This window comes from Rhinolophus ferrumequinum, chromosome 6 (assembly GCF_004115265.2).
Source record: "Rhinolophus ferrumequinum isolate MPI-CBG mRhiFer1 chromosome 6, mRhiFer1_v1.p, whole genome shotgun sequence".
Lineage (NCBI taxonomy): Eukaryota > Metazoa > Chordata > Mammalia > Chiroptera > Rhinolophidae > Rhinolophus > Rhinolophus ferrumequinum.
This window is the reverse complement of record NC_046289.1, coordinates 91063876-91087244: the sequence shown is the minus strand read 5'-3', so window position 1 is coordinate 91087244 and position 23369 is coordinate 91063876. Positions and strand designations below refer to the sequence as shown.

The window sequence follows — 23369 nt, the reverse complement described above, 5'->3', positions numbered from 1 at the left end:
CCGGTCCCTATTCACTTTGATTTTTAAGTTTTTTATGCCCTTAGTCAGACTATCAAGTTTATATTTAAAATCTCAGTCTTACATCTTTAACTCTTTTCTCCCATGTGAGAATCCCACATCACAATGACCCGAGGGATAATCAAATTAGAACTCTTGTAATTATGTATTTGTGGCAGTACACATGTAGCAGTTTCAGAATACAGATAACATTTTCACTGGTAATGTGGTTACTGGAAATGGTGTAAGGTTTTTTTTTCAGGGCATATCCCACTAGGGATGGTATATTAAATATCTGTTTTAAAGTTATTTGGAATGGTATGGTTAGGCCACTAATTAGATGAACATTGGATTCTTTTGCTTCCTTTTATTTTCATATTTCTTATGGATTGTTTTTTTAAGATTTAATTTTGCTTTATATGAGGTGTGATCAACAAATATAGTCAATGTTTAAATTTTAAAAAATGTAACAGTAAAAGACACATTGCTGTTAATCCCCCTCAAAATACTCCCCCTCGCTTTGAACACACTTACCTCATTCTTGCCGCTTTCTGGAGCAGTTCTGACGGTCCTTTGGTGATTGTCTTTAGTTACGCTGTCGTGGCTACCTCCCTGTTCTGAATCGATTCAAAACCTTTACCTTTCATGGTCATTCTGACTTTGGGGAAGAGCCAAAAGTATCTTGGTGCCAGGTCCGGCGAATAAGGTGGATGAGGACACACTGTAATGTTTCTATTTGACAAAAAATTGCCTTATACCAGAAGTGATGTGTCACATGGAGTGTTGTCATGATGGACAATGATTTACGGCGCACTTTAAAACACACCTTCTCTCAACCATAGCTCACACCCAACTGACTGCACCGAGCAAGGTGAAACTTGTCACACACTGTTACTAAGGTTTGACGCATTACTTCCCATATTGAAGATCCCTGCCTTCCTGTTGGATGGCACTCGGCATCAGCATTCACCGTATTTTGTGATCACAATGGAAAAGCTCTGTCACACATCGCTTCTGGTATATGGCAGTGTCTGTCAAATAACATAGTCGTGTGTCATCATCCACCTTATTCACTGGATCTGGCACTGTGTGACTTCTGACTCTTCCCCAAAGTCAAAATGATTCAGGACATCGAGACAGCGACACAGCACAACTGAAGACACTCACTAAAGAGGACTTCCAGAATTGTTTCAGAAAGTGTCAAGAATGATGGGGTAAGTGTGTTCAAAGCAAGGGGGAGTGTTTCGAGGGGGGTTACTGACAATGTGTCTTATACTGTAATAAATTTTTCCCCTCCCCCCGAAGTCTGGTTCAAGCCGTTGTTTCTCAGTCTAGTTGTGTAGGACGCAGCTCCCTGGCCCACGTTGGTATTATGAGACTTGTATCCCCCCCCCCCGCACCCCCTCTAGCTGAGGCAGTCGGTCGCCGGCCAATGACCAGCAGCTCATGGCAGCTCTTGCCAGCAGCCGGCCACTGATGCTGGCTACTGGCCGCATACAGCAACACATGGCAGCCCCGGCAGCACACAGCAGCTCATGCTGTCCTCTGGCTGCTCACGGCAGCCCAGCTCCAGGTCGCGCCGTTGTTCACAATCTTAGCTGTGAGGGCGCAGCTCAGTGGGAATGAGAGATCGATTGCCATACATATGGGAATCGAACCAGCGACCTCGGCATTAGAAGCACAGTGCTGCAAACACCTGAGCCACTGGGCAGTCCCTGTAATACATTTTTTTATTTAAACGTTTACCATATTGTTTGATCACACCTTGTATGTATCCACATAGGCAAAAGCTTGGACGCGGGACCACCGCTTATCTGTGTTTTGAAACACCTTGTGATTGATTCTGGAACACAAGAGGGTGGAATGCCTTTAAGGAGCTGCTCAAGGCCATCTCTCACTTGCCTCTCCATCACCCCTGGGAGTCTGTCATGAGATAGTTTCTCTTCACCTCCCTGAGTGTGATGAGGTATGGGGCTTTCATTTTCCCCATCCCACAGAATAGAACTGCAGAATATAAAACTGCTTAGGCTGCAGTCTAGTTTGGGTTCTTTACAATTTATATTGCTGTCATCCAGCCCCCTTTGTTTGGTGTTGACCTTTCTTTCACGTGCAGGACAAGGACCCAGGGAGCTTACTCTTTGGCTTACTCTTCATTGTAAGTAATAAACTATTAAGTTTAAAAGTGGCTCATGGTATCTTTAATTGGTCAAATTAGTCAGGCTTTAGCCTTGCCCTGTTTGTATTTGTTCGCTTGATGGTAAGTAAGCTTCGTTCCTTTTTTGGTAATCGTGGAAGAGAGTCATGTGGGTTTAGCTGGCAAAAATCAAGCCTTTTTAAGGATGATAATGATAATAATAAGTAGCATCTAACAATTATTTAATGCCTATGTGTACTGTTTTGTCTATATTTTACAGATTAGAAAACTGAGACTAACATCACCTTCACAAGGTCACATAGCTATTGAATAGTACAGACAATATTGTAACCCTAAGGGCTGATTCCAGGGCCAAGTCTCTTAAAATTACTGTCCTGCATATCTGGATATGTGTTTTATACGCGCGCGTGCGCGCGCATACGTATATTTACAAATCAATATTGTATCATGCTGTCATATGTTAATAGTAACTTACTGGTCTTGAGCTGGATACACCAAACATTAGTTTAATATAAGGATCTACCACTTTATGTTTCCTGTTTATGCTAAAAGTGAATCTGACCAATAACTCGAACTTGATTTGATAATCAACAGTTCTGCAATACTTTATGTGGCCTGGGGTGTCGGTGGTACATGGTGGATTTCTTACCTACCAGTGGGAGATGGTGCAACATGGAAAGCAGAATACCTTTTAAGCAGACAACTTAAAAAGTTATCTAGTGATAAGATAACTTATCAAGAGCTTACTAAGTGATAGGCACTATTCTAAGCACTTCATATGTATAAACTCATTTAATCCTCAAAACAACCCTATATTATATTATTGAATAACTTGCGCCTCTTGTTTTTTTACATGATAACCGTCAGATTTCCTTTTTTTTAAATCAAAGTGAGCATGCTCAGTTCCATTACCCATAAGACATGATTTGAATTTCTTCTCTTCATCAGGTGTTATACTTTGTTTAGCTCCCTGTTAAAGGATGGTCCCCAAAATCTGTACTCTAGATGTGGTGTGACATTTTCAGTCAAAGCAATAGCGTCTCCTCTCTAGTTCTGTATGTTATAATGGAGCTTAAAGCTACATAAACTTAGTGTACTACAGTAGTACTAAAGTTAAAATGTGTAAGCCCTTAAAACACATCCTACAGATGAGGTTTTTTCCCCTCTTATTCTAATACTTTTATAGTTGTTTTGGAATCCACTTAGAATCTTAACATTTATTCCTCTTAAATTTCTTCTTGTTAGATGTCAGTTCTTTTGGATCCTTGTTTTGTTATCCAGAGATTTTGCTATCCTTTGCAGCTTCAAGTCATCTACAAAACTAACACCACTTTCTTTTTCCGTCTTTACAATTTTACGGACAGGAGATTCCTTCTTGCCGTAGAGCTTAGCAACCTCAGCATATGATTTTTTTTCCTTTCCTTAATAAGTTGAGAACCTTTTCACTTAAAGGAAGCACTTTATGGCTTCTCAGTATTTACCTTAGGGTTCATTCTTGGCATTGCATACTCTATGGTTTTGCACAAATGTATAATGACATGTACAGTGACATCTATCTACCACTGTAGTATCATATATGGTAATTTCACTGTACTAAAAATCCTGTGCCCCGACTATTCATCCCTCCCTTCCTCCAACGCCTAGCAAGCATTGATCTTTTTACTGACTCCATAGTTTTGCCTTTTCCAGAATGTCACATAGTTGGAATTATGCAGTATGTAGCCTTTTCAGATTGGCTTCTTTCACTTGGTAATACGCATTTAAGCTTTCTGCATGTTTTCATGGCTTGATACCTCATTTCCTTTTAGCGATGAATAATATTCCATTGTCTTTGCATACCACAGTTTATCCATTCACCTACTAATGGACATATTGTTTGCGTCCATGTATTGGCACTTATGAATAAACCTGCTATAAACATCCATGTTTAGGTTTTTGTGTGGACCTCAATTTTGAGGGGTAAATACCAAGGAGGTCAATTAGTGGATTGTATGGTAAGAGTATGTTTAGTTTTATAAGAAACCAAAATGGCTGTATCATTTTGCATTCTCACCAGCCATAAACGAGAGTTCCCATTGCTCCAACATTTGGCATTCTCAGTGTTTTGGATTTTGACCATTCTAATAGGTGGTTTTTCGTTGTTTTAATATGCAATTCCCTAATGACATGATCTTGAACATCTTTTCATATGCTTACTTGATATCTGTATATCTTTGGTGAGGTGGCTATTAAAATCTCATCCATTTTTAATCAGGTTGTTTATTTTCTGATTGTTGACTTTTAAAGAGTTCTTTGTTTAACAACAGTCCTTTATCAGATGTGTCTTTTAACAAATATTTTCTCCTAGTGTGTGGCTTGTCTTCTTACTCTCTTGATGTTGCCTTTCCCAGTGCAGAAGTTTTTCATTTTAATGACATCCAGGCTATCAGTTCTTTCTTTTATGAATTGTACCTTTGATACCATATTTAAAAAGTCATTGCCGTACCCAAGGTCATCTAGATTTTTCTCCTCTGTTATCTGGGGGTTTTATAGTTTTACATTTCACATTTAGGTCTCTGATCCATTTTGAACTAATTTTTGTGAATGATTTAAGATTTGTGCCGAGATTCATTTTTTAGTATGTGGGTATCCAGTTGTTCCAGCACCATTTGTTGGAAAGACTATCTTTTCTCTGTTGTATTGCCATCATTTCTTTGTTAAAGATCAGTTGACTATATGTATATGTGTGTGTCTGTTTATGGGCTCCTTACTCTGTTTCATTGGTCTATTTGTCTGGTCTTCTGCTTGTGCCGTCTTAATTACTATAGCTTTAATAATGGTTCTTGAAGTTGGATAGTGTCAGTCCTTCAACTTTGTTCTTCTTCATTGTTGAATTTGCTGTTCTGGGGCTTTTGCCTCTCCATATGAAACTTAGAATTAGTTTGCAATATCCACAAAATAACTTGCTGGAATTTTGATTGGGATTTCATTGAACCTAGAGTTCAAGTTAGAAAGAACTAACACCTTGATAATATCGAGTCTTCCTATCCATGAACATGGAGTAGTTCTCCATATTTATTTAATTAGTTCTTTGTTTGCTTTCATTAAAATGTTAATAGTTTTTATATAGATCTTATACATATTTTGTTAGGTTTATACCTAAGTGTTTCATTTTTTAGGTGTTAATGTAAATGGTAATTTTAATTTCAAATTCACTTGTTCATTGCTGGTATATAGAAAAATGATTGACTTTTGTATATTAACACACACACGCGTGCACGTGCATGCGTATATTTACAAATCAATATTGTATCATGCTGTCATATGTTAATAGTAACTTACTGATGACAATCATGTCATCTGCCAGCAAAGACAGTTTTATTTTTTCTTTTCTAAAATATACTTTTTTAAAAATTTATTGGGGTGACAATTGTTAGCCAAAATATACTTTTTATGTCCCTTTCTCTGCATTAGCTACGTCTCCTTTTTCAATTCTTTCTCTATTTTCTATATCCATTTGCCTTTCCAATTTATTCTTCACTTTTCAGTCTGAATAACATTCTCCTTGTTAAATCAGACAAATGAGAGTTGAGAGGGATATTTTTCACAAAACAGCACACATAATTAAATTAATTGCATGTGAATAAATTGAGTACTTACATGTTTATATACTTACAGGTGAATTTAATTTTGACTTAACCTTTTGAAAATTTGAATTGGACGAAAAGAAGACAAGAGAGGGGAAAGGTTGTAGACAAAATCTGGCAGTATAGTCAGAAAATATTTGTATAGTGCTGTATTAATTAGATGAGTTTTATTGGAGTGAAAGGTCATTGTAAAAAGAATGGGCATTAGTGAAAGTGGAGATCTGGGAAGAAACAGTTTAATAAAATGAGACTTAAGTGCTGTATTCAGACCATGTTTCCCCGAAAATAAGACCTAACCAGAAAATAAGCCTTAGCATGATTTTTCAGGATGACATCCCCTGAACATAAGCCCTAATGCAAAACTTAATATAAGACCCGGTCTTATTTTCGGGGAAACATGGTAGCACCTAAGTTGTGTGGACTTTACACTTTATAAAACTGTTTTCATGTAACCTTTTGAGTTAGATGGGAAGTATTCTTATTTTATGAATGAAAAAATTAATACTTAGATTAAAAAAATGTACCAATTCTATGTAACAGTATATGACCCAGATAGGACTAAAACTCGTTATCTGTATTTCTAAGGTCCCTGTTCTTCACTGATACTGTTATACCTCTATTGCCTCACCACAGTACCCTACTCTTGTAAATCTTACAGTTTATTGTGTTTTCATGTGCATTATCTGATTTGATACTCAAAAACCTTGTGAGTTGTATAGTTTAAGTATATCTCATTTTACAGATAAGGAAAATGAAGATGAGAGAAGGCAAAGTTCACCAGATGTGAAGTATCTAGAACTGCTTTCTTAATCCCATCACTTATTTTCTATATCTACTTGCCTTTCCTGTTGTTTATTTTTCACTTTTCAGTCTAGATATTCACTTTTTCTATTAAACTGAGGTTAAAAGAAGTTAAATAGGTTAAAAAGGTCAACACTATATAGAAAGTAAAAATGATCCAGATCTAAACTTATGCCTGTGGTTTCTGTCTTACCAGTATTCTCTTCCGGAATTAAGTACCTACTGGACAACCCCGAAGTTCCTTGAGACTTGTTCATACCACGATTGAGAATTATTCTGATAGATATGCGTAGAGTTATCTTGAAAGATCAGAAGTGGAGGTTGGTGATATCAGCTGTAAGGTGGCCATATTAACAAAGTTTGTTAGCAGACTTAAAATTTAACTGAATAGTGTCAAATGATGAGGTTCTAGATGAAGATGAAAGTTTCAATACTTGGATATTTCAACATAAAAATGCACAGAAATGAAGAGCTATTCTCTTTCAATTCATATTTAATAATGTTTGGAATGTTTTAATTTATTGGTAATACGTTAAAAATAGGAACCAAATTGAAGCACTTTTCTCAGTCTGTTGCGATCTTGCTTCTAGGTGTATTCTCAAATAAGTTACCCCAGTAAGTAAAAAAAAAAAAAAAAAAACTCAAAAAAAAAATAAAACATAGGAACCAAATCTTCGACTTTTTTATTATCCCCATAGCTTGTGGTTGAGGTGTGAGACAGGAAGGAAACACTTCATATCATATAGATGTCGTTATGTTCCTTTTATCTATTCTAAGCAGCTGCTATGATTAAGTTTAAAGTATTCATGTATTAATTTCTTATGGCTGACATAACAAATTACTATAAACTCAGTTGCTTTTTAAAACAAAAATTTATTCTCTCACAGTTCTGGAGGCTAAAAGTCTGAAGTTAGTATCACTTCTTCAGAAAATCAGGGTGTGGGCAGGGCTGTGCTCCCTCTGGAGGCTCCAGGGGAGTGGGCAGGGCTGTGCTCCCTCTGGAGGCTCCAGGGGAGAATCTGTTCCTTGGCTGCTTGCAGCTTCTGGAGGCTCCAGGGGAGAATCTGTTCCTTGGCTGCTTGCAGCTTCTGGTGGCTGCCAGCATTTGTGGCCGCATCATTCTCATCTCTCCCTCTCTGTGGCCACGTTACCTTCCTCTCTTCGCTCTGTGCCAAATCTCCTACCCTCTTCTTACAAGATACCTGTGATTGTATTTAGGGCCTCCCTGGATAATCTAGGTTAAACTCCCCATCTCAGAATCCTTAATCATATCTGTAAAACTTTTTGTTTTTGTTTTGCCATATAAAGTAACATTCAAAGGTTCCAAGGATTAGGATGGGGTGTCTTTTTGGGAAGCCATTATTCAGCCTACAACAGTCCTTATTGCCTTTGACATCTTCTTTTTCTCATCTCTTTTCTTCTCTCCTATTTATTCTTTTTCACCTTCCAGACACACATCATGGCGAGTACATTGAGTGGGTATGATCTAGAGTTACGACCAAGAGGTGGTGAGAGGTGTGGTCTTGATCAGTGGGGTGAGCCTTACTTATTGGCCTCATTGTAGAACATCAGATAGTGTTCATTCATTTTATCGTCGTTGAATTAGTTGACAGTAATGTTGCCTTTGCTAAATTCAATAATTATTTTGATAAAAGGTATTTAGCAAATCTTTGGGTAAAGTATGTGAGTTAACATGAAATTTCTTTCCAGTCAAAAGATCTGTTGATCAGATTAGCAGGCATTGATAATCATTATTGAGAAAATAGCCAAATAGCCTCTAGCATGGTTTCAAAACCAATTTTCCTTTAAGGATTTATTTTTTTTCAATGTGCATTTGTTTCAGTGATAGCTCAACTTGAATTTAATGAAGGTAAAGAGTTGGCAGAGTTCTAATCCAAAAGTCCATCGTCAAGAGAGTTTTGTAGTTTGGGACGGAACACACAAGCTTTCTTAACATCTATACTAACGGAGTTGAATTATATGATTGGTAACATCCTTTCTAACTCTAAAAGCCTCTGTCTAGTATTTAGTATAAAATATTTTAACACCAAGAAACAACAAACCATCATTTCTTTTGTACTATTAGAAAAAAGAATCGTATTGCCAAGATTATTTTGAAGTAACCATTGTGCTTTCCATTTTCCTGTAGATGGACCACACATCCCCGACATACATGCTTGCTAACTTAACCCACCTACATTCTGAACAACTCCTGCAGGGCCTGAATCTTCTTCGTCAGCATCACGAACTCTGTGACGTCATTCTTCGAGTAGGTGCTGTTAAAATCCATGCTCACAAAGTGGTCCTGGCCAGTATCAGCCCTTATTTCAAAGCTATGTTCACTGGAAACCTTTCTGAAAAAGAGAACAGTGAAGTTGAGTTTCAGTGCATTGATGAAACTGCTCTCCAGGCCATTGTGGAGTATGCCTACACGGGGACTGTTTTTATTTCACAGGACACAGTGGAATCGCTCCTTCCAGCAGCAAACCTACTCCAGATAAAACTTGTCCTCAAAGAATGTTGTGCATTTCTTGAAAGCCAACTTGATCCTGGTAATTGTATTGGAATTTCTCGTTTTGCAGAGACATATGGTTGTCATGACCTTTATTTGGCAGCCACTAAATACATATGCCAGAATTTTGAAGCTGTTTGTCAGACTGAAGAGTTTTTTGAGCTTACACATGCTGATTTGGATGAAATTGTTTCCAATGACTGTTTGAATGTAGCCACCGAAGAGACTGTTTTTTATGCCCTTGAGTCTTGGATCAAGTACGATGTACAAGAACGCCAGAAATACTTAGCACAGCTACTTAACAGTGTGCGATTACCACTGCTGAGTGTGAAATTTCTCACCAGACTCTATGAAGCAAATCATCTTATTCGTGATGATCGCACCTGTAAACATCTTTTGAATGAAGCCCTAAAGTATCACTTTATGCCTGAACACAGACTCTCTCATCAGACAGTCCTGGTGACACGGCCTCGCTGTGCTCCCAAAGTGCTTTGTGCAGTGGGAGGAAAATCTGGACTGTTTGCCTGTTTGGATAGGTAAATAGAAGGATTGATGTTAATAGATTTTATACTTTTTAACTATGCTTTCTATATTTTTCAAATAGTTTTTTTTTCCTTCTTCTGCCTCTTTTTTAAATTTTTTTCTTTGTGTTTTTTCTTTTCTTCCTAAACACTTGCCTGGTTGTTTTAATTACATTGTCATCCATTCTCTAGAGCACTCTCAATTATTATCACTCCACTTCCTCCCAGTGCACAAATTTTCTCTCTCCTGGTTACTCACTAACTTTTCTTCTGTTTTAGATCTTTCTTTTCCTTTGTGAAACCATTTACATCTTTGTTTGAGGCAGACCAGGTCAGAGATACTAAAGAGGAGAGCTGGGAACCTGGGATGAAGGAGACTGGGGACAAGAGTAGGTTTGAATGAATAGTTAATTAAAAAAAACCACCAACGAAATAAGAAAAAATAGGATAGTGATACAAATCATGGACTTTATGTGCAATTAACTTTCTTCAGTATAAATATTTTTTAATGACAGTAGTAAAAAGTATTTTCTTTTCGGATAACTTAGATTAGGAGTTGTCAGACTTTTTCTATAAAGAGTCAAATAATAAATATTTTAGACTTTATGGCCATATGGTCTCTGTCGTAACTACTCAACTGCCACTGTAGTGTGAGAGCAGCCATAGACATTACATAAATAAATGAGCATGGCTGGGTTCCAGTAAAATTTTATTTACAAAAGTAGCTGCTGGGCTGAATTTGGCTCATAACCATAGTTTGCCAATCCATGATTTATAGCATTATGCAGATAACATTTATACATTGAAAATATAGCTGGATGTTACCTTCACTTTTCTCTCGAATGGGATTGCTTCATGAAAACTTTCACGTGTGATACATATTTTTAATACTGTGGATTTCTTTCTGGCCATTTCCAAAAATTTGGTAGATTGCTTCCCCCCCTGCCACGAATGGTAGGAAACGATTGGTGTTTTATCAGTGTGAACTGATACATTCTGTATCTTTTTTAAAAGCCTCAATGTACATCTTAATTGTAGCCTAAAACTAGTATTGTTGAAATTGGACTACAGGTAGAACATTAGTTATGGTGACTGAATTGTTTTCTCTGATTTTTAAAGGCATTGATTATTGGCATGAAGTAAATCACAGTCAAATGTCATGACAAAGAATTCCAAATATGAATGTACATTGTAAAAATGCTTGAGCAATTGCCTCTTGGTCTCTGTAATATTAAAAATAACAAGCAAATTATTGAAGAGTCATAAGAACAATTTATATCTTTAGTTCAGTAAGCTTTCATCTTAGAAAAAAATTTAAATGTCATTTGCACTAAGCTGTTTATGGCAGTATTATTTATAACTATGGAAAAATTGGACTGAACCTGAATAATTATTCAGTTTAATTCTACAAAAAATATTAAACACTTGTGCATCAGACATATTATGCTAGATAATGGATCTTTAACAAGTTCATAATTTAGTAAAGGAGACATGTTTAAATAGATAATTACAACACACAGTGTTAGCACAGTGCTAAAAATAGTTGTGTGGAAGTATTAAAGAGGAGCATTTATCCCATTTGGGAGATTTAGGGAAGATACTATGGAAAAATCTATATCTAAGTTGAGTGTTGAAGACAAAGAAAGAGCCAAGCAAAAAATGATGGGAAGGTCACAGGAAGTATGCACATACACAGTGGATTTGCAGGAAACAAAAAAAATACACAGGGTATGCAGGAAAAATACACAGGGTATGCAGGAAACAAACAGCTTTTTGGTGTTCTGAAGTATAAAATTTTCACCGGCATGTGGCAGGCTCTGGTCAGTAAGAGCCATGTCAAAGAAGGTATTGTGTGCCATGATGAAGAGAGGATATGTATTACGTGGGTTGAAAAACTATTTTAAGGAGGGTAGTGAAATGACCAGATTTGTATATTAGATCATTCTTGACTACATTATGGAGAAAGATCAAGGAGACCTGGTAGCATCAGAGTCATTAGAAAAGAGGTTATTGTAAAAGTACAGGCAAGAGATCATGAGGTCCTGAATTAGGGTAGTAACAGTATGATAGAGACTGGGGCATTAATTTAAGAAATATTTTAAGAGCACATTGATAGGATGTGGTTGAATGGATATGAAGGGATGATGAGGGAAAATCAAAGATGAGTGAGATTTCTTGGTTAGCTAGATACTGGATGAATGGTTATATACCGAGAGCGAGAGAATACAGGAGGAGCCATTTTAAGGGGGAAAATAATGTGTTTAGTTTGGGACATCTTGAGTTTGAAGTGCCTTTTGAATATCCAATGATAGGTATCTTACTGCTAGCTGGATATGATTGCAAAGCTCAAAGAAGAGATCAGTGCTGGAAATTTGGAAGTTAGCGTATAGTATAATTTAGAGGTATAAAATGAAACCACATCCTTCCTATTACTCAGGAAATTCCAAGTAGTTTAGGAGCTCTGTGCTAAGCACCTAGGACAAAAAACAAACATATTTTTTATTAAACTATTATTGTATGGCCATATATGTCATCTAATTTAACCTTATTGCCCAGGCTTTTTATTTATTTTTGACTCAGGTCTGTCTCTTGTGTCCTCTAGAATTCACGTTCTGTCATAAGAAAAATCCTCTTTATTGTCAACTTCTTGTTCTAATGAAATAGGCTGATGTTTAAAGATACTGTTTTTGCTAAAACCCTCTCAAAACTGTTTCTTCCCCCCGTTTCTCAGGTATCACAGGTCCTCAAGGTGGATAAGTGTTTGCTTCTCATAGCCACTTCCAAAATTTTTTCATCTCCCTTCCATCAAAAACCTCAACTCATTTCAAGCATTTGCCATCAAGCAATGATATCACTTGATATCCCTTCTGTTGCCATCATCTGCTGTTCCTTTACTGACTTCTTCATTAAAGATTTTTATAGCTGCCTTTCTCTTTCTCACCATTTTACATAAGTAATCATTCTTACTGATTTCGACATCCACGTAGTATCATCCACAATTATCCAACTCCTTTGCCTCTCTTCTTGATCTCACTTCTACCAGTCTTTTCTGCCTGAGGCACCTGTTCTCATGATCATACCCTCAACTTTGTCATTACCAAAGACATCAACACTTTGAAAATCTTGGTTTCAGACATTCCATTCTGTCTACCACCTCTTTTCTTGCCACCTCATTTATTTCAGTACACCCACTGCAGCCATTCTTTGTTCCATGCAGGACTTGTAATCCTTTGGCCCTGTAATCAGTTAGGAAAACTGACTGCTCACCAACCCCCACATGTCCTCACCTTCACTCTTTACCTAGCTTAGATTCCAGGAACATCAGTGTCGTCATTACTTTGAATATACCCATGGCTCCCTTGCCCTTCTTTCCTTCCGTCATACTCATCTAGTAGTTAAATTCAGTTTTCCACTTAACGCCATGGCTGCAACGGATCGTGGCTAGAGAAACACACATACCCATATTAGCTGGTCTCACTTGCGGGCTTCAGCACTGCCAGCCACCCCTTTACCTGTTCCTAATTAATTTACTCTTTCACGTCCCTGGAGGACTGTTTCATAACTTCTGCTCACTCCGTAAAAACAGCCAAAGCCTCTTACCCTCACCTTCTAATCCAGCTGATAACCTTGTCTCTTACTCTACTGAGAAGACAGAAGCAGCCTGAAGAGAGCTACCTCATCACCAAATCCACCGAGTTCTTCCTAGCTAAGACGAGCCTCCACTTCTCCATGTGTTCACCAGCCCGCATTTCCTCCTCCACAAAAGGACTTTGCTCCTGCAGTTCACCTGTCACTTTCCTCTATTGTCACCTTCTCCTACTCCACTGCATCACCGCCACCAGACATGTTCTGGGTTAAGCTCCCAGATGAAATTAACCTACCTGGGGCTCTCGTCTTTCTCTGCTCATCTTTATAGCTCCTATCTCTTTCACTCCTTGCAGTAAAATAAAAAAAATTGTCTATGCCCACTGTTTTCACTTGCTCATCTCCCACTCCCTTGAACCGCTCTAGTCAAAATTTGTCCCCATCACCTCACTGAAACTGCTCTCCTTAAGGTCACATAGTTCCCTGATGTATTGTTCTCATTGAAACAAATTCATATTTTAAAACAAGCACTATAACAAAACTGTACATAGACATTCAACAACTATTGAATAAATGAATGCACTTTCATCATACTGGATAGAGAGTATACATTTTTATGCCATGCATTATTGAGTATGGGAACATTGGCTACTTTTTCCCAACTTTTTTTTGTAATGAAATATCTATACATGGAAGAGCGACCGTATATAATATGCATGCTGGGTATAAAGAATGAATACTCAAGTACCTATCAAGCAGCTTAAGAAATAAACTATTAACAAAGTCCCCTTATGCCCCTCCTGATGTCGACTTCCTGCCCCCACTGTCCTGAATTTTCTGTTATTTCTTTGCTTTTTGTTGTAATTTTGCCACATCTTACACGTGCCCCAATATATCATTAGGTTTTACACATTTTTATATAAATGTAGTAATACTGTATATGTTCTTCAAGGATGTGCTTTCTCACTGAACAGTAAGTTTTTCAAATTCATCTGTGAGACTTCATGAGGAAATAGTTCATTTAGTTTCATTGGTGTGTGGTATTATAGTATATGGACATAATACAATATTTTCTACCATGAACATGTTAATTATAAAAATTAATTGAAGTGATATATACGTACAGAAAACTTCACAAATTCCAAGTGCACAGCTCAGTCAATTATTACAAGGTGAACATTACAAACCAATTAGAGAAATAGGAAACATGACCAACACCCATAAACCACCCTTGAGTTCCCTCTGTCTCCTCCCCAAAGGTAACCACTATCCTCATTTCTATTCCAGAGATTAGAAATGTTTTTGAACATGATATACATGAAACTCTATAAAATATAGTCTATTGAATTTGGCTTTTTTCCCGTTAATGTTATATATGTAAGATTCATCTGTATTGCATGTAGCTATAGTTTGTTCATTTTCGTTTCTGTATAGTATTCTATTATATGATATGCCACAATTTATCAGTTTTTATGGTTGATGAACATTTGGATTGTTTCTAATTTTTAACTGTTACAAATAATGCTGCTGTGAACCTCCTTGTACATACACATGTGTGTGCATTTTTCTTGGCTACATATCTAGGAATGAAATTAGTCATGGGGTGGTTATACTACATCATACTTATCCATTCTCCTTTTGACAGATGATTGTACTGTGCTGCTGTGAATGTTTCTGTGTAGGTCCTGGTACAAAACTGACTGTAATGGGCATTCAATAGAGTAGACAACACAGGAATGAAACTGCTGAGTCACAACATGTGTGTATCTTCAATTTTACCAGATAATGTGAAATTGTTTTCCAGAGTGGTTTGTACCACTTCACACTCTCACCATCAGAGGGCACATCCCTAGCTCCACATTCTTGCCAATAGTTGTTATTATCTGCCTTTAAATTTTCCCAGTCTGGAAAGTGTGTCATGGTTTATTGTCGTTTTAATTTGCATGTCCCTGATAATGAGATTAAACATTTTTATTTGTTTATGGGCCTTTTTGAATTTTAAAATTTAATTTTTTTTTTGCTCATTCTTTAGTGTGGAGATGTACTTTCCTCAGAATGATTCTTGGATTGGTTTGGCACCGCTGCGCGTTCCTCGCTATGAATTTGGAATATGCGTTTTAGACCAAAAAGTGTATGTTATAGGTGGTATTGAAACTGACGTGCGTCCTGATTTCACTATCAGAAAACATGAAAGCTCAGTGGAATGCTGGAATCCTGATACAAACACCTGGACTTCTCTGGAGAGAATGAATGAGAACCGAAGTACCCTTGGAGTAGTAGTACTTGCAGGAGAACTTTATGCTTTAGGTGGTTATGATGGACAGTCTTACTTACAGTCTGTAGAGAAATATATTCCCAAAATAAGAAAGTGGGAGCCTGTGGCACCAATGACTACAACACGAAGTTGTTTTGCCGCCGCCGTGCTGGATGGAATGATCTACGCCATTGGTGGCTATGGTCCTGCCCACATGAACAGGTATTTAACTTAATCAAGCGGTAAATGCTTGTAGATTTGTAAAGTATTATTAACAGTGATTTCTGGTTTTTAAATAATTTGTGTATATAAATGAACTTCCCTTTTTAATCTTTAAAGTAATATTGATAGACATTTAGGAAACTTAATTTGCTCCATGAGTATAATTCTAATTGTTTTACATGGGGATTTAATACAAACCTAAAATAAGATGAAGTTAGACAACTTTAGATTTTGGGTGGAGTGTGTGTGTGTGTGTGTGTGTGTGTGTGTGTGTGTAGTGGGGTGGGTGGGGCCTATTACCGCATTGCCTAAATACAATAGAAAAGTGAAAAGCGTAACTCCTATATGCTTACACAATATTATTATAATGCATAAACTTAAAGTCTTATTTAAATATTCCTTTCTGGATTCTTATTTTATAATCATACATGTATTATTATGCATCTAAATTGTGCTAGAGTCTGAATTTGAGATTTCTGTATTCTCTGAATAATACATAAGAATAAATAATACATAATACAATAATACATAAAAAAGAAATATATATATGATAAATAAAAGCATAAAGTGACTGCTTATGTGGAAAATTAATCATAATTATAAACCTTTGTTGAAAATTGATGTTTCAAAGATTTTATCTCTAATAATAATTAGAATGGTATGTGTTTACTGATTGTCAGCATTTTAATGAAAGAATATATTGTTTGAGAAAGTAACAGCACAATGGCATTTCATCTATAAATTTTTATTTCTGTATAATCTAAAGTATTCCCCCTTTTTATTGTTCCCTTTGTTGAAGGAAAGTATTTGGGGCTCAGGCATACATTTCTGTTTTTGAAAAGTTGCTGTCAGAAATTTATAAGATGAAAGTATTTTAGTTTTGAGATAATGCTCTTGAAGTTTAAGTGTTTGCTGCAGTTTATCAACTCCTCTTTTCCCTTGATTTTGCTGTAAAGGTTTTTATCCAGGTGTCCTTTCAGAAAATTATAGTTTAGTCTATATTCTAGTCTAGTCTACAGTCTAGTCTCTATTCTGTAGAATTATGTCATCGACTCTCAAAGGCTTTAGGCTTTTTTGAGAAGTTAGATTAAGACCAGAACAAGCTCAACAAGCATGCCTTTGTGCCCTTTCAGGGCACAGCGTAGGCTTAAGGCCTTCTGGGATTGTATATGGATGCTTTTTGGGAAATTCTGATTTGATTCTGATTTCCATAATACAGCTTGGAAATGACAAGGATTCTCTGCAATGTAGATTTGACTTAAATCCCTGAATTCTCCAATCACTCTGAGAGTATTATGATTCGCCAGTTTGTATTATGAAATCTGCAATGTGTGCTTTGCAGCAAACCACCACGAATTCTTCTATAAGAAATTCTTCTTTCCTTCTCTTCCCTTTTCTTTCGCTGTGTAGTAGACCTGAGTATCCTTAGAGCACATCTATATTCAGAAGTTTGTGATTTTCAAAGTCGTTTCACATGCATACGCATTTGATTTTATTCTTACATGAATCCTTTAAGGTTGTGTTATTGACATTTTTGCAGGTGAGAGGAAATGACTTATCCAGGATTACAAAACTCCAAAGTGGTAGGGATAAGGTTCATTCAGCTCTAGATACGTAGCATTAGTAATTGAACCCAGGTTTTCTGAATGCCAGAATTCTCTAACCTTAATATCCCTTGCTGCTTGTACAATATAATGAGATAGCATATGGCTGTTATTGCACCCAATCCCCAAGGTAAGCTTTTATCCCTGCAATCTAATCAGCAAAATCTAAACACTTGGGACAAACAACTCTGGTTTTATATCTGTCTATTTATTTGAACTTTTAAAAGTTCAAATGGTGGGATTTAGTTTTGCTTTAATAGGAAGAATGACACAAAGGATATGTGAATTAATTATTTTCTTTTGTGAATATTTGCAGTGTGGAGCGTTATGATCCAAGTAAGGACTCCTGGGAGATGGTTGCATCTATGGCAGATAAAAGGATTCACTTTGGTGTGGGTGTCATGCTGGGCTTTATTTTTGTGGTGGGTGGACATAATGGGGTCTCGCATTTGTCAAGCATTGAAAGATACGACCCTCATCAAAATCAGTGGACTGTGTGTAGACCAATGAAAGAACCCAGAACAGGTAATAACATCTTACTAATTTATAACTGTAAGACAATGTTCTTGGAATAGTGGTTCCTTGGAATATAATAGTAAGAGTATTACTTGTCAAGAAAAAATACACGTGTGTGTGGTAAACCTGAGAGACAACTAGATTAGACAGACTATATAGATTTTTCTACTATATAGATTTTTTAATATGCCAATGTACATATTATCATTCCTTATATTTGGAGAACACATTTTGAGAAATGCTAGTAATGTAATGTATCTTATAGAAGCTCTTTTTGTCCATATAACAACTGTCATCTTTTTACATGTTACATACACATTAGCAGCCTATATGTTCACTTTCAATTGTTCTCTCCTTCTCAAGGGGTATAGTTGATCAAGAAAGGGTTGAATTTCAGGGTTCCTAGAGAGAAACAAATACATCAAGGAAAAGAAGAAATTATCTTTGAGCCCAAACCCAAGTCATATTATTTTAAGGTTTTAAATTATTGATATTATGCCTTAGGAATATACCTTGCATTTGTGATTAAAGAATCTCTGGAAACTGAAAGGACAAAGTGGAATGAACTATTTTGTTTACTATACATAATTAGTTTCTGTGGTGTCATTGGGAGAGAAAGCCATAAAACAACGAGGATGTAAAAAATTAGAGTAACCTTGTTCTTTTCAGAATTACTTAGATTTTTGACTGTGGGTGTTGGTGCTGCTTGTTCAAGGTCAACTGTACGAATGGAGGTCTTTCGTAAAAGCAAAGTGGTGTAACAGGAACTTCAGAAAAGCAGGAGATACTTGTATTTGACAACCTGATAAAAAAGAATGATTTCTTGAAAATTGTAAATAGAAATTGAGAAGAAAGCACATGGAAGTAGACAGACTGCCTTCTTAGTAGTAGTATTTTCTTGTTGTGGAGGAGAGGGAGGGAGAGTAGGATTGGGGAGGAGAGGCAAAGGAAGGCTTCAACTCTTACTTTTATCTTCAGGGGTGTTTTTCCACTGAGCACACATTACTGTATTGCTTGTCTAATTAATAATAGATTGTTGACATGCACTTTAAGAGAACATTTTTAGTGAGAAGTCTGCTAACTAGTTACTGTGTTTTTTCCCGTTTTTATCCCCCTTTCCCAGGAGTTGGTGCTGCAGTCATTGACAACTACCTTTATGTAGTTGGTGGTCACTCAGGGTCTTCCTACCTGAACACCGTGCAGAAATATGACCCTATCTCAGATACGTGGCTGGATTCAGCTGGCATGATATACTGTCGCTGCAATTTTGGATTAACTGCACTTTGACAGTGTGGGCTCGTGGAAACTGAAGTGATGAACCTGTGCCGCATGAAAGGATGCCCAATTTCCTGAAACCCCAAAACTGCATTGCTTTCTTTTTAACTTGAAGTGGCATGAAGACTCAAGGGTTTTGTTGGGTACTTTGACAAGTAGCTTTGGTTGTTCTTGATTACACAGTGAATCAGTAATCAAAAAAAAAAAAAGGGAAAGATCTTGCCAATTGAATTGTGCACTTTTGCCCCCTGATTCTGGAATAGTTTTGTGTTCATAAGTGTACATGTGGAGAAAACTTTCCTGCTTTTTATTATTTTAGTTCTCTCCCTCCTTGATACACACCAGGATTTAGGTGAGTGATGCTTAGATGCTCGAGTGTATTGAATGACTGGACACAGTGCTGATACTTCTGTTGGGTGTGAATTCATATGCTTCACATTTTACATAAAGGGCTGCTTTTTTTGGTACTTTTAAGGGGTATAAATTATATACCATTGTGAGTCACCTGGATATTCTTTCTGCTAAAAGGCTTAAGGGCTGGGATTGTAATAAGTTTGCAAAAAATGCTCTTACTCTCATGATATTTGGAGGCCTATTTAAAGAAGAAGTCAGATACTTACTGTTTCTGCCTTTTTTATATGGGCAGGTTAATGCTGGATGAATTAATTTACTTTTCCATCTAAGCTATGCTAAGCATGGCTAGAAAGAGTTAAGTATATCAGTTTAATATTTTTGTAGTAGTACAGGAGGCTTCCCAGTGTTGATGTAAATATGTGACAAATGTTTAGTACCACCCTTAGTGCATATTGATTTTTTTCATATATCCTTGTAATAATTTCAGGTTTTTAAGACCATTGCTTTTTCAAAGCGTTCACATACAAAAATGGTGCTAACTGTAGGAGCTATTACAAGGCTGTAACGATGTTCTTTTGGATGTTCAGTGTGAGATATGCATGACATGTTTTGATAGTATTTTCGTTTTTATTGGCTTGATTCATTTGTGCTTATTAAAAACATTAGTACTTATACTAATGTTAACATCCAAAAATTACCTAAATGCCTGTTATGCTTTTCATGGTTCCTGAATAGTGATTTAGAGAGATACATTCTTTATCTTCTTGTGCTAGATATTACATGTCCTTCTTAAAAACAGAAATGTATGCATTAAACACAAAGCACTAGGCAATTAGTTATGCATTACTTTTTACACTTCTTAGGTAACTGAATATTTTAAAGTTATTGAGGAAAACTGGAACTCAATGTTTACTTGAGTAATGGTTCTACATTTGGTTCTACTTTGACTAAAGAAATGATCTTTTAAAGCAAATCGTTTGCTGTAGCCAAGTGTCAGCTTATTTAAAAGAGGTGGTTGACTCATTTTGTTTTAGCATGTTTTAGTAAATGTCTATTAGTCTTGAACACATTACCTTGCATTTTATTAGGATATTGGTACTTTTATTTTTGGTACTGTAGTTATTTCCTTTACCATGGCCTTTTTTTTTTTTTTAACCCACCCCCATCTCTTTATAGTCTCTGCAAAACCAGTGTATATTTTGTTTCCTATGAAAAATTCATACTGCATTCTTAAGTGCCATAATGTTCTAAACTATTGTTAAGAAGCCATTTGTAATTATAAAACGTAAGTTCATTTGTTAGCATATATGTTATTTCTTGAAAACTATTTATAGCCAGGCAATTTGCGGTTTTCCTTGTTCTTCCATACACTGCTAGTTGTAGATTTAAATACCTACTGCAAAACTATGTAAAAATCATCTTTAATCATAAGTGCTATCATGCTTTATGAATATTTGCACAGATTATAAAACCTTGCAAGTGATTTTTAGTTTCTTCTAATTAAGAACTCAACAGGAACTACTAATAAAATTGAAAGGCTGAGTTTTCTGTATTGCTTTGTTTAAATAATAATGATATATAGCAATAACTTTTTAATTGATTTGAATAAATCTATTGAATAGAAACAAGGTGCACTATTGTGATTGGCCTAGACTTTACTTAAAGAAAAGCAATTTAAAATAGATTCTATCACATACTTAATTTTAAATCCCCGACTCGATTTTCTTTCTATTTATATCAATGAAATCGTTAAGTACATTTTATTACTCTATTTTTAATCCTTTCTCCCCAGAAGGGAGTTTGAAAGACTAGAAATTTATTTTAATTGTAAACATATCTATACTATACGTTTTATTTTAACAATGTTTTATTCAATGTATCATCCCCACTATCAAATTAGTATAAAATAATCATTTGCTAAATTAGATCAAAGACATCTACCTATCATTGTTTTGGAAAAACCTGAATTTCTCATGTTGAAGAAGAATAAATATAAAACATTTGGGGCAATAGTAGGAGAACAAATTATAAAAACCTGTGAAAGGAAGAGAAAAACCAAATTTAGAACTATTTCAGGTTTGCTAATCCTATTGTACAGTTCATAACAAGAGGTATTAATGTGACCTGACAACTGATAACTTTACGATAGGGCCTTCTTGTACAGATTTGTGACAATTTACAGACAAATTGTGAATTTAAAGCCACATGTTTCTTATGTTAAAAAGGGTAAGGATATTTGATTATAAATTCCCAGGGTTAAAGATACTAGAAATAATTTTATTTCATCAAGCAAGGAGGAGACAGCTATTTAAGACTGCCCAGAAATATTTTTGAAAAAAGTGACTGTGGAAATAGTAATTGTCTAATTAATTGGAAGATAATCACCTTCTATAATGATTTAATGAAGATTTAATGTTTGGCTGTTTAGTATTTGTTGAATATAGTAATAGAATTTAAGTGATTTTTAATGTAGCCCAAAGGATATTTATGTAAGTTCCATAGGTTAATGCTAACACTGTTTCAATATGAATGAATATTAAATTATAGGAAGTGGTATCAAGTGATAGGAAAATGGCATTCATTAGGTTTTGAAAAATTATTTTGATAGCTTGACAAATATGGCGGGTCAGCTATATGTATGAGATACTGTGCTATAGGGGCTAGATATCTAAAAAAGATGCATCTTTTTACTCAGAGAACCAAATATAGTGAAGGAGTTCTGTACCCAAATAACTATTATGATAAAGTGTGAATCTAATTCCTTATCTCCAACATCATAAGATGTAATTAGAGACCCAGTTTATGTATAAATATCTGTGTCCTTTAGTATCCAGTGTTTTATTGATATGAAAAAGAATTATAGAAAACTTAATATTTATAGAATTCCCAATTTCCTGGAATTGGATAATATATTTTCTAGTAGAAACACAAAGTCATAGAAACTTTAAAAAAGTACTTAACTATATTATCAAGGCTCTGGCTGACATTGAAGGAAATATATGTACATACAATGCTGTGTTTTCAGTTTTGGTGTTGGATTTCTGGTATTGTCACCTAAGTGCTCATTTTCAGGAAAATAAGATTCTACAATAAATATACTGCTTAAAGTTCAATAAACTTGTGAGAACCTCTATAACCTCTGTAGTCAGAAAGTTAAGAAATTCTAAGATGTCACATGTCAGTTAACATCCAGTTCTATCTTTTAACCTTTTTTCCTTTGTAAAACAGCACTTTAAATTAGACATGATTTAATTAGGTAGTTATTCTATGGCTGGATATATATTGGATTTTCACTCACAGTATATTGAGTCAGTGTTGAAACATATTTGAGAAGAGTGAAGGATACAGTAAGTTTTAAGTACTGTAGGTTTACAAGTTTTCTTACTGGTATGAATATGGAGTTAAACAAAAATCCAGTTTACATCTCTGCAGAGAGAAAAATTGTTATCCATATGTCTTTTATATTACACATATTTAACTAGAGATAATTTATTGTTAATTTTGTCAAGTTATCATGTGTAAGTCCCATTTATTTTAAAATACCAAGCAAAAAGTTCCAAGTTTGCCTTAAAATACAAGTGAAATTAAAGAACTGGATGATAATGCCTATATTTTTGCCTTATGAATTGTGCTGTACCATAAACCAGAGATGGTTTTGATTTTAACAGGATTCTGAAATTTTGTAGATGTAGAGTACTAATAATATATGTACTCTCTTACAAAGAATGTGATCTAGTTGTGGATTATGTTAATGTTTAAATGTTTTTGTATATGTATTTTACCTCTGACTATGTATCTTTTTAGCATCAGGATTTCATTTTATTTTTGTTTACATAAGTGGCATTTAACTTGTTGAAGGTTGTATTCTTTTGTCTTTTATTTTTGAAGTTATTTGTGTGCACTATTGTGGTAATGCTCTGTAATGACTATGGTTACATTTCATTTAA

The 23369-nt window shown here is 35.6% G+C and overlaps 1 protein-coding gene across 2 annotated transcripts in view; it reads left to right on the top strand.

The window, feature by feature from the left end:
- The window catches only part of KLHL28 (kelch like family member 28), a 30120-nt gene extending 6751 nt beyond the window's left edge, over positions 1–23369 (top strand). For both annotated transcript variants that reach the window (XM_033109152.1, XM_033109150.1), the window contains 4 exons: positions 8729–9627; positions 15230–15673; positions 17594–17802; positions 18917–23369. In XM_033109152.1, coding sequence (XP_032965043.1) covers positions 8729–9627; positions 15230–15673; positions 17594–17802; positions 18917–19080 — 1716 coding nt within the window. In that variant the 3' untranslated portion in view covers positions 19081–23369. The remainder of the gene's footprint in view (positions 1–8728; positions 9628–15229; positions 15674–17593; positions 17803–18916) is intronic.